This window comes from Elaeis guineensis, chromosome 6 (genome assembly GCF_000442705.2).
Source record: "Elaeis guineensis isolate ETL-2024a chromosome 6, EG11, whole genome shotgun sequence".
Taxonomy (NCBI): domain Eukaryota; kingdom Viridiplantae; phylum Streptophyta; class Magnoliopsida; order Arecales; family Arecaceae; genus Elaeis; species Elaeis guineensis.
In genome coordinates this window covers 29,126,444-29,138,846 of record NC_025998.2, presented here as the reverse complement: position 1 = coordinate 29,138,846, position 12,403 = coordinate 29,126,444, and the positions used below count along the sequence as shown (strand labels likewise).

The 12,403-nt window shown below is 41.5% G+C and overlaps 2 protein-coding genes across 2 annotated transcripts; one reads left to right on the top strand and one right to left on the bottom strand.

The window, feature by feature from the left end:
- Window positions 1–2,357: 2,357 nt before the first annotated feature.
- Window positions 2,358–6,687, bottom strand: LOC105046890 (uncharacterized). Its single transcript, XM_010925633.2, is given in 6 exon segments — window positions 2,358–2,872; window positions 5,282–5,342; window positions 5,345–5,458; window positions 5,762–5,855; window positions 6,017–6,184; window positions 6,424–6,687. Coding segments are annotated over 6 exon segments (540 nt in total). The 5' UTR covers window positions 6,445–6,687; the 3' UTR covers window positions 2,358–2,790.
- A 5,190-nt stretch (window positions 6,688–11,877) lies between these two features.
- Window positions 11,878–12,144, top strand: LOC140858771 (histone H2B.11-like). Its single transcript, XM_073260065.1, has one exon. The coding sequence runs from the start codon at window positions 11,878–11,880 to the stop codon at window positions 12,142–12,144; it is 267 nt and encodes an 88-aa protein (XP_073116166.1).
- The last annotated feature ends 259 nt before the right edge of the window (window positions 12,145–12,403 follow it).

The following is a 12,403-nucleotide window of genomic DNA, read 5'->3' as shown; positions in this document are numbered from 1 at the left end:
GAAGGCAATTGGATTAGAGTTCATTCTGCTTTCCTGTGGCGTCTGACGTGCATGCGAAGTAGAGGATCTGCACATTCAGGCCTCCGCAAAGGTTTATATTAGATAATTTAAGATTTGATCTCTGGTTCCACTGCTAATCAGGTAAGAATTTGATCCTTTATCATGTAGATGAATAAAAAAATTTTTAGACGCAACCTAGGCCTTCCGAGGAGAAACAGTTTCTTTTCCTTCAAGAAGCCCCTAGACTCCACCACATAAGAACTCCATTCTAGCGAGATCCGGTGCTTAGCCGAGCAAGACTCACTCCAGAGAGTTGGACTCAAGTAGGAAACAGATATCAGGATAATACTGTTGGATGATCCTTCCGAAGGTCGTATGGAGGGAAGGCTTTTCCGCCCCTAGAAGTTCCAAATCGAAAGCTTCATTAGGCTGGCTGGTGGTAGAGGTGGTCCTCACCCAAACCCCCCTCCATCAAAGTATCACCCTCCGCCCTTATGTCCATCAAATCCACAGCCTCCAGAGTCCTCTTAGTCTCTTGGATGGCCTACCTCAGCATGTCTACCACCATCTCATGGTCCAAGATCGAGCCCGCCACCGTGGATCCCCCGTGCTCCGAATCCTTCTGTAATGTAGGGTGCCTCCCCATGCCAGGGGCCTACACCGCTTGGACGTCGTGGTCAGTCATCAGATCTTCTATCTAGACCATGGCTGATTCTCCCTCCCCTGAGGTCCTGGCCGAGAAGAGAATTACCCCATCCCCTCCCGGGATGGCTGATGGGTCAATCAGACCCCCCTCCAACAGTCCGGGGCCTTGTCCTTTGACCTGTTAGGCTGAATCGGGCCCTTTTTGTGGTCAATAGGAGCCTTCCCCCTCCTACAGGTCTTCATCAGTGTGCAGCCCCCTTCAAGGTTATTGGGTTGCACGCGTTTTAGTGACCCAGAATTTGTCCCAGTCACTGTGAGCCCACTGGCCCTATCAAGTCCACCATGCTAAAAAATGGGTTGTCCATGTGCCCGACCCGATCTGACACGAGTGGGCCAAATTTATTAGTTGGCCTGATCGCATAGATCTTCGCGCTCACACACGTTTCGACCTCCTCTACCTCCGATCCATCCATTGATTCAGGGGAAGATCTCTGCCATGCAATTCGGGAGGGCTTCATCCAATCGTCCCCTTTTGAGTCAGCCCAAGTCGGCCCCTTCTCGGGTTGACTTGGCTTGGGATCCAAGTTGGGTGCTCAATTGGACCTGACCCCCTTCTTCCCTGATTCAGCCCCCACTTTCGACCCTAGCACCCATTGTCGGATGGCGATGAGCCATGACCCCATTTGGGGCTCTTCCTCTATCATCCCAGCCTCCCCATCTCCCGTATGGACCACATCCTCTGGGCGAAGGGAGTGCCCCACTCCAGCATCCTTCAGACATGCCGCCATAGGGTGGAACTAGCCGCATTGGAGGCACACTCCGCTGACGTTCTTCCACACGAAGTGCTACCACTGGAGGCCATCCAGTTCGTCGATTAGTACTCCTGGCTGTAACAATCGAGAGAGGTCCACCCTTATGCATGCGCACGCAAAGCCGATCCTCCTCAGCTCTGCCGTGCACGCATCCATTGCCACGAACTCACCGGCAAGGTTGAGGACGCACCAGATCGTCGCCTCCCCCGTAACTCCATCGGGAGATGCGGCAGGCATACCCAGACTAAGGCGAAGCTTATTGCTCCTTCCTTTAGGCAGAACTAGGGTTGCTAAGCCTCCACTGCCAGCACTTGATTGGCCACCATCCACGGCCGACCAAGCACGAGATCCCTCTCATTGGGTTCAAAGAAATGTACCATAAAATGGCCCTATTCCAGGCCAAATCTCCGAACCTCCCCTTTTAGCCCTGCGCAGAGGTTGAACTCCTATTCCAACCCCTCCACCACCACCCTCCAACCACTGAGGGTCTTCGCCACCACCGCACATGCCCTCCATTTCTCCTCATCAGCCCGAATGACCTCTTCTGAGAGTCTAACCACCTCTGAAAACCACCGCCGCAGCTTTTCAATTTCTCATGATGATGGTTCCGATGAAACCCACACCGGGCACCCAAGGAGCGCTCTCTTCCACCCATTTCCTTGGTGAGAACCCCCTTGCAAGCTCCTTGGAACGTCGCCGGGGTTGCTCGTCATCTCTACCGCAGCCCCCGTCCGCCACCGTCCAGTCGATTGTTGGCAATCACATAGAAAGCTCTTATCGCACAAATCTCAAAGCACCAATGGGTTGTAGCTTGCAACGGTAAAATCCACAGTATTTCACTCTGACTCACACTTTTGCAGGTCACATAAGCCCACTTGTTCACATGCCACCCACGCCATATACTCTCCAAAGATTATTTAAAACAAAGGGAAAGAACAAGTGGAAGAGTTGCATCAAGCCAATCTACTATACATAAACAGAAGAATAGAAGAAACTGGTGATCCATGCACCTCGGTCGGGACAGACAAAAAAAAAAAAGGAATGCACTATAAATAACATACTGTAACACATTTCCATCTCTGCATCTCCTTTCCTCCTACCTATCTCTTTCTCATACTCCCTCTTTCTACTACTCCCACCAAACTGTACTTATTATTTTTTCCCGTCAGTCTTCTACTTTGTCAGCTCCTCTTGGTTTCATTTCATATTCCACATCTCCTTTTGAACTCCATCGTATCTGTGGAGTGGGATGGCAAAATTCCAAGCATGCTGAAAAGAAAATATTATTGTTGAGCAGTAGGTGGAACACAGTGTGGAGCGGTGGGGATCCACATCATTGGGAGTTGTCGTCACTGCCGGCCATCTTGCCCATGGAGATTGTGAAGTACAGCAGTATCAGCGTTCCCATGCTGGACCTACAGCCAAAAACGAACCCACATAAGCCTACTTCTTCATGTTCTTTATTGTCGATTTATAGCATTGGTAGGTACTTTAGAAAAGGTGGCGCATGCAATTGAGGCCGTCTGTATATATATATATATATATATATATATATATATAGAGAGAGAGAGAGAGAGAGAGAGAGAGAGAGAGAGAGAGATATGGAGATATATAGATATTGATAGATAGATAGAGCATATTTGGGGTATGAGACCACTCCAAGGAATCTAACCTGACGAAGAAATGAATCAAGTGGAGATCAACCAAATTTAATGGATGAATATAACATAAATGTATTCAACACTACTTGTGAGAAGGCCATCATTGGACTCTGCAATTACCAAGTTGATATTTCACTTTGTAAAGTAATATGGAAATTATTTTTAATAAAATAGCTAGATTTGAACCATTTACGGTAGAAATATAATCGTTCAATTAGCCGGCTGGCTTATATGGCCAGAAATCAAATCACATATGGTCAAAAGTAGAGACTCATATATCAATAACCCAGCAATGAAATAAACAAATAATTATGTCACGATATTCTGACAGCGACAAGGCCCATTGGAGCAATAAAATCTTTTTTAAGAACAACCGTATTGGACAAGTATTAATTTTGATGCCACCCTAACTAAAATATGAAATTAATAGATATGCGAGAAAAATCTTGAATATTTTACCAATTACCTTCCCTCTTCAGGATGTTGGATTTAAATCAAAAAAAAAAAAAAATCTTGACTAGAATCTTTGTTTGGCCTGTCAATTTAGTCATGTACCCTTATAACAAAAATCTTCAACTATTTAGATTTAAAGGATCTGCTATCATACCATCATTTTCACCACCTAACAAAGCACTATCTTAACCAAAGATAACACGAAAGCATCAATTAATGAAGAGCAATTGGAATTTGCTATCATGTCAAACTTCAAGAAAAATAAAATTCTCAAAAACCCACCCTCCAAAAGAAATATCACCTTCATACAAAAGAAGAGTTTCTAGAAAGATTTTTCTCCCCTTCCAACAAAGCTTGTCATTAGAGCATCTCTTTAATTATTTATGCTAAAATCATCCCTTATTTATAGACTATATTATACTGCTGCCTTTCTTTCTACGTGGCATGTCCGTTTAGAGGAACGGTAAGAGGAGGTGAAATTTTGGGAAGGGATTTGGAGGATTTGATAAAATTCATATACAATGCATAATACATGAAGACAAAAAGCCCCAGTCTCATGCTATTAGCATAACCAATTGATGCAATGTTACCTTACCTAAAAATAATACAGAAGCATGCATAAACAATTATAAAATAGAATATTACTATAATGACAAGCTTGATAACCTAAATCCTCTACAAGGAAAAATCACCTACATAGGAAGAAGAAATCTGAAATTTATTCATCTTGTTTACCTGTAAAGTTCGCCATCATGACATCCTAAAGCAATTTCTTCTAGCAGTGTCCCATTCTCGTAGATTGCACTTCACTCATCCTTACCTTTTTTATATGATACCTATAATGATATTTTCTCTATAATTGAGTTCATCGTGCATTTCTAGTTTCTCTACCAGATTATAATACTAGTTGGATGCAACTCCACTGGGACGACGCCATTTTTTTTTTTTGATCTCCATCTGGATCCTGATGATTTTGTTTTGATTCACAGTTTGTGCATTGCACGAATCTCGAATTATGCACTAAATATTTTTTTATGAAATCCCAGAACGTCAGTTGGTGTGGCCGTTAGTCCCCGGCGCCAACTCCCAACCGCGTCGGAAGACGAACCCGTGGAATGCTGTCCACCGCGTACCTGGTCGCTGAGACCGGAGACGAGCCAGGTTCATCGATCGGACTGTCAGAATTGATAGACCCAATGGACCCCCAAACGGCCACGCTTTTGCGTGCCGTTTTGGCCAAGACCACAACGCCTAAACGCGCTCCCGCCGAGAATTATAGCACGGACCAGGTTCACGTGGACCAGGGCAAATCATGGAGATATGCACGGTGGATGACGCGCAATCTGGAATTGGGGGAATACAAGGGGTAATGTGGCGTGTTATCCACCGTGAGATTTGGGTGGTCCATCGGACCTGGTCCAAGTAATAACTATACCCTGTCGAGACGTGGCTCGGAAGGAAAAGTGTTATGTTGGTAGGCCCCAGCGTCACGGGCCTCCACTGGGCCCATCAACCGATCGCCATCACCCATGCGATCGACGAACCCATCTCGGTGCTCCCACGCGCACGCCGTCCCACCATAACTCTTTTAACCAAATTTATGCCCGAATTATTTGTCGGTCAACATCACACATGACACGTCCACGAACTCCTTGGCATTTCCGTAATTAATGAAAAGAGTAAGGCATTTTCGTCATAGTGGTAACTTACAAGGTGGCGAAGAAGACCAGAACCCTCCTCGGGTCAAGCCACGGGGCTTGCTTTCTCGGGGTCTCCTGCACCTCCCTCCAGCCGCTGTTGGGGTCGTCGCCTGAATCAATCCGGACGACTCCCTCTCACCTGCCACGTGCACCCAAGCTGGCGTTTTCTCAGCCCCACCGGGCCCACCTGCATAAGTGTACAACCCACACGATCCATCAGAGATCAGACCCGTCCAAAAGGACAAGCGCGACGAAGATTTCACCGTTGAAAGAGTCCACTAGAAACGAGACAAAATTACAGTTTAGTGGTTTAAAATCACCAAACGTCAATTCCGGCGTTACATCACGAAAACGATTCTTCAACGAATCCTTTCCGACAAGCAATACAAAGTTACATTCCTCTTTCTTATACCAAATATTTTATCGTCACGGCCGACTCGGGCGAGTCGGTGACTCGGGAGAGGAATCGGATTTCGGGTGGGGAACTCACCAGGAGAGGAGTTGGCGGTCTCTACCTCCGCCGCCTTCCGCTCCAAGCGTCCACCGCTTCGCTGAGATCCTTTTCGCGAAAGATTTTTCACCATCTAAATTTAATCCCAAAATCAATCAAAGAGTGCGATTAAGAAAGCAAAAAAAATCAATTGTTAAATTGCAAATTCTTCTAAAATTTATTCCTAGTTCTAAAATTTACAGAGAAAATGGATGAAGAGAACAAGAGGGCGGGGAAGAGAGAAAGGAGAGTTACGGAGTCTCGTGGGCTGGAAGTGGAGTCCTTATCGTTTTTGGCGGAGAGAGCCGAGAGGACTCCGATATCGATGGCGACGAAGCCATCGGACGCCTCCGTCTTGCTTCCATCTTCTTCTTGATGGGCGAAACTCATCGCTGGAGCACTCAATTTCACTTCTCCAAAATCCTAAAAAACCAAACAAGAATCAAGAACAGAGCTTTTTCTTATCCACCTACTCCGATAGAACAGTCTGATCCCAACAAAAAAAGTTTTAAGGAATAGCAATCGTGAAGAAAAGCACTCTATTCAATCAGTTTGATCAATTTTTGATAAATAGTGGGAAGCTTCTTGCTTTCTCCATCTTCCATAATATAATAGTAATAATTATAAAAAAGAGAGCAAGAAGAAATCGTCAAGAGACTCACTGGTTTTGAAAATTCCGCCATGAGTTCTTCCTCGGAAGTTTTCTTTCTCTCTTGGGCGCCACAGAGCGATTGAGGAGGTCTCAGACGTCAGTGGATTTGGCTAAAGATCAAGTATTCGCTCAAGGCGGAAAACATAAACTAGAAACGGGCCAAGGTGAGACCAGTTCTTCAAGCCCCCTCTCTCTTCTTGAAAGAAGATATCCTTATAATAAGTTTGAGAGAGGAGGGCCGCTAGCTCCTGGATGTGAAAGCCGCGAGAAAGGATAGGAACATAGTAGGGGCCGAGTGGGAATTCTAATATGGATTATTTTAAGAATTTTATTTTTTTGATGGAGGGGCTTTTCAATGTCCCTTTCTTTTCACTTTCATTTTCTTTTCTTTTTTTTTTTTATTGTGCGTGTGTGTTACATAACCTCGTTTTCTGTTTGACGTGGTCGCAACCTCTCTCTTTCTCACGCTTGGAAAATTTTATATTGCATATCTATTATATATATATAAAATAAAAGATTATATAACTAAAATAAAGCCACGGATTATAAAACTTTTTTTGTTGCCACATGAACTTCAATATGAATGATACTAATGTCATCAACCTTAACATACAATAAAAATTGAAACCTTTTATTTAGTAAAATTTCTTAACTTGTTATATACCGAATTCCAAAAATAATTTAGAAAAAGATAAAGCCATGCCTCATGCATCATGCAGGTTGGTACTATTAATAGGAGTTTCTACAAGAATACTCGGTTTGGATAGACTTCTCCATTCGCTATGTTGGCAATGGTGTTAATAATTGCCATATGGATATATATTGATATCAATTATTGCCAAATGAACATCAATATTAATGATTGTCAAGTGGATATCAGTATGAATGATGAAAGTTTCTCGATAATTGTTGTGGGGTTGTATTATCTCAGCCAATATTCTGAGAACTTAGGAGCTCTCGGATCGACAAGAATATCGATGTGAGCCTTGAATATCAATCTTTTCAGAAGATCGAAGTCTTCAGAAGGCCGATCTTATTGGAAAGTCGACCTTATCAAAAGATCGAACTCACCAGAAGGCTGACAGCCAAGCTCATTAGAAAGCCGATCTCTTCAGAAGGCCGACCTCTTCAGAAGGTCGACAATCGAGCTTATTAAAAGTCTGACCTCATCGAAAGGCTGACCTCATCGAAAGATCGATAGCTGAGCTCATTAGAAGGTAGATCTCATTGGAAGGCCGACCTCATCATAAGACTTACCTCATTAAGAGGTCAAGCTCATTAGAAGGCTAACGTTATTAGAAGGCCTACCTTATTAAACTGCCGATCTCTGATATATGGCAATATCAGAAGACATCAGCCTCATACCAATCTTTGACTTGCTCAAGTTGTATTAGTGGGATGTTGATTTTAATCGATCTGTAGAAAAAAAATCATCATGTCACATCAGCTGATCTAAAGATTCACCATCACTGCTTTAAGTCAGATCAGATTATTACTGACCTACTGATATATTACTCGATTCCTAGTAAGAGATATCAGATTTGACCGATCTCATCGAACTTAGTTGATTTTACTCGGTCAGTAAAATTTTAAGTTAATTATCTTCCAGCTATATTACAATTGGATTATAGCTATGATACAGTTATTTTCCAACTCAGGATAGCTCACAACCCCCATACAGCTAGTTATTCTGTTATAACAAACTCATAACTGCCTAACAAACTCATAACAATCTAACAAACTTTCTTAATGGCCTAACAGTCTGAACAGGCTCTCTTTATATAAATGGAGGCATAATACTCTTTGGAAGGTAAGTCCTAACTCAGAGTCCAGATTCTACTGAACTCTTTTCAATTCCTCCACTGAAGAGAATCTGACTTCTTTTCACTCAAAAATACTCTTCTTATCTTCCACTTCTCTACTTTTCACTATCTATTCTGAAGGCCTCGACTGACTTAAGCATCGAAGTATCCTAAATCAGAAGATACCTTACTAGTTTTTAGAACTTTTTTTGCAAGTTCATTTATGGTCTTAATTGACTGGACCACTATCAGCTCTCCAACTCGGTCCAAGATCGATCTCACCATCTTTTCTTCGGAGCCTTGCAGCAATAGATTGATGCTAGAAGAAGAGATTTATCCAAAAGATTTTTATGAAATGATGAACAAGAAGGCATAGAATCATCCTCTACCTACACCATCATCTCTAGAAGATGCATTAAAGACTACTTAATTTTCAATTGTGGTAGATCCATAATAATTTAATCTTTTAGTTTAGTAAGTCCAGTCTCTTGCTACTATGGTACAACAACTTCAACATACCACAAAGCAGCAACGAGAGGCAGTTCTTTAAGAAATTCTGTCTCAACATAGTCAACAACCAATCCATAACAATCAACCTACTACTGGAATCATTAACACAATTTCAGAACTTAGTGGAGACCAAAGGTAGTTGAGAGTCCTCCAAAAATATAGGGATGATATATTTAGTCTCACATTGGTTGTGAGTCAAGAGAAAGTATGACTTGTATGGATTAGAACCTTCTCTCCTCATGTTAAAGGACAAAATCTAAAGCTTCAAATGACCAAGGTTCACTGAAGCCTAAGGCCCACTGAAGTCTAAAGATGGTCATGAGCTAGCCAAAGCGGACAATACCTCATATATGTGAGAGTGGAGTTAACCTAACCATCCGAGCCATCTGATCCCTTGACCACAACAATATCCATCCAAATGAGATTATATACAAAAAATTATCCAAATGAAGTCATAAAGTCTAACCAAATAAGGATAAGAAAAGACTTAAATTTATCCAAATGAGGTCGAAAAAAGTCAAACTTCAGATTGGATAACTTAGCATGAGACACAATCAAATCATGATAACTTAGCCTGAGACACCTGATCTCCAGATTGGATCTCATAAATGATTAATATATTTATTCGAGGAGACTCAAGTTTTGACTTAAATTTTTAGACAATATGCCCTTAAAAGGAAAATAGATGAGACATCGTAAAGAGAAACTCATCTGATATATGGGAGACCCGATCTACCCATGTTGACATCTAATAGAGGTACCTTTTAAAATCTCTGTCAAATACATTTGATTCATTAATATCGATTTGTTCTTAATTAACTGATCTAATTCTTAAAGTCAGATTATTTTAATGTTCTAACATTTACTTATCATGATGAGCACATTAGCTTCATGATTGATCCAATCAAGGTCAAATGATATTCTTTATGAATAATTTTTAAGTCCTATATAGGACAGTTAAAACCTGAATTGAGCTATGTGAAGTCAAATGGACTAATGCATATATATATATATAAATCCTCTTGAGGTCGCCTTGGCTAGATCCGATATGGAAGAAGCTAATCTTAATAGGATCCAAGGTCGTCCAAAAATCCTTGACGAGATCCTAGGTCACCTCGATAAGATCCAAGATAAAGAAAGCTAATATTGATAGGATTCGAGGTAAAAGAAACCATCGACAAATACACATCAGCAATTTATATTAAAAACTTATCTAAAGGGATGCAGTGGTTCACTTGAAAAATCAAGCAACACAAATTCATCATCTTGGACAAACTGAAATTTTTTTTCATGGACTACTTCTTTCATACGAAGCAACTTCTTCAAACTCAAAAGTAAGGAGAAAGTATTGTAGGGTCATATTATCTGAACCAATATCCTTGAGATTCAGGAGATCTCGGATCAACAAGAATACCGATATGAGTCTTGAAGGCTGATCTTATCAAAAGGTTGAGCTCTTCGGAAGGCCGACTTCATTAGGAGGCCGACTTCACCAGAAGACCGGCCTCACCAGAAGGCCGACAGCGGAGCTCATCAGAAAGTTGATCTTTTCAGAAGGTCGATAGTCGAGCTCATCAGAAGTCTTATCTCATCAAAAAGCCGACCTCTTTAAAAGACCGACACGGAACTCATTAGAAGTCTGACCTTATTAGAAGACTGACAGCTGAGCTCATTAGAAGGCCGATGTCATTGAAAGGCCAATCTCATCAGAAGGCTTATCTCATCAAAAGATCGAGCTCATCAGGAGATCGACGTCATTAGAATGCCGACCTCTGTCATATGGCAATATCAGAAGACATTAGCCTCATACCAATCTCTGACCTACTCAGTTTGTATTAACGGGACATCAGTTTTAGTTGATCTGTAGAAGAAACATCACCATGTCATATCAGTTGATCTAAAGATTCACCATCACTATTTTAAATCAGGTTAGGTTATTACCGAGTTGTCGATATATTACTCGATTCTGAATTAGAGGACATCAAATTTGATCAGTCTCATCGGACTTAGCTGATTTCATTTAGCCAGTAAAATTTTAAGTCAGTTATCTTTCAGCTATATTATAGTTAGATTATACTTATGATACAGCTATTTTCTAGCTCAAGATAGCTCACAATCCCCATATAGCTAGCTATTATGTTATAACAAACTCATAATCGCCTAACAAACTCATAACAACCTAACAAACTCTCTTAATGACCTAATGGTTTGAGCAAGCTCTTTCTATATAAATAGGGATAGGATACTCTCTAGGAGGTACGTCATAACTTATAGAGTCCAGACTCTACTGAACTCTTTCAAATTTTTCCACTGAAAGAAACTGACTTCTCTCCACTCAAAATTACTTTTCTTGCCCTCTACTTCTCCACTTTTTACTATTTGTTCTCAAGACCCCGACTGATTTAAGCATTAGAGAATCCTAAATCGAATGGTACCCATCGATTTTTAAGACTTCTTTTGTAGGTTCATTAATGGTCTTCATCAACTGAACCCCTATCATCTCTCTAGCTCGGTCCAAGATCGATCTTGCCATCTTTCCTTGGAGTCATGTAGCAACAGCAATTATTAAAGTTCATTATTTCATATGCAATAGAAATTGGATTATGAAAACCTTCTATTTATTATAACTTATTAGAGTTTTGCTTTGGTGCTCTTTTCCATTTGATTAAATATGTAATTTGAATAGTTAATCTCAAAATTGGTAGCTTGAATTGTTAAACAGATAACTGGATGTATGGGTAAGAAAAAGGTATATCTTTTGTAAATAAGATAGAAAAATATGCCCTTTTTAAACTTTTTCTTCTCTTCCTTTTCTACTTTCCCTAGTTGGCAATCCTATCGCATTATAGGTGATATCCTTCACTTCTACTCTCTAAAACTTTTCTCTCCTCTCACTTAAGCTTCGCTCTTTCTTTGGTTTCGTTGCCTTCTTCGCTCTCTTGTTTTCATTTCTTCCCAACCAGTCTGGTGGTTGTCGTTGCTCCATATTGTTTGCTTTGCCACTAGCAAAAGAATAGAGTAAAGGAGGTGATGGTGTCATTGATGTCACCTATGGTTCACCAGATGAATGTTTGGTCATAGCTAAGGGGGGAGTGGGCTCTGAGAAGACCACCTCCCAATCCTCCATCCCGAGCCAGTTGTCTTGTCCAGTGATGGCAAAGAAGGTCCCCACTGAGATGAGGCCCAAGGCCAAGAAGCATCTCTTAACCAAGGAGGATGGTGCCGGTGACAAGAAAAAGAAGAGAGTGAAGGAGGGGAGGGAGATCCACATCTTGAAGGTGGTGAAGAATATCCATTTGGACATCGAGATCTTGAGCAAGGCCACGAGCATCATGAACTCCATTAATGACATCTTCAAGAAGCTTGCCCAGGAGGCTTCTAGGGTTGTCTGCTACCATAAGAAGTTGACCATCACATAGGAGATCCTAACCTTTATGTATCTCATCTTATCCAGAAGGATCCCTAGACTCGATGTGTATTAATTTAACTACCAAGAATAGGGCTAGACAAGATCCAGAGCAAGTTCCACCAAATCAAGAAGTTGAGCCACAAACCAAAGTTTTGAAGGCCATAACTGGGTCGTGCATTGTCTAATTAAGATAATATTTTTATAAAAAATTGGATAATTTGCCATACACTTTAGGGGATGGTGCCCTTAGCGATTATTCCCAAATTTCA

Excerpts from the sequence above, each read along its gene's own strand:
- LOC140858771 (XM_073260065.1), top strand. The coding sequence starts at position 11,878 with ATGGCAAAGAAGGTCCCCACTGAGATGAGGCCCAAGGCCAAGAAGCAT.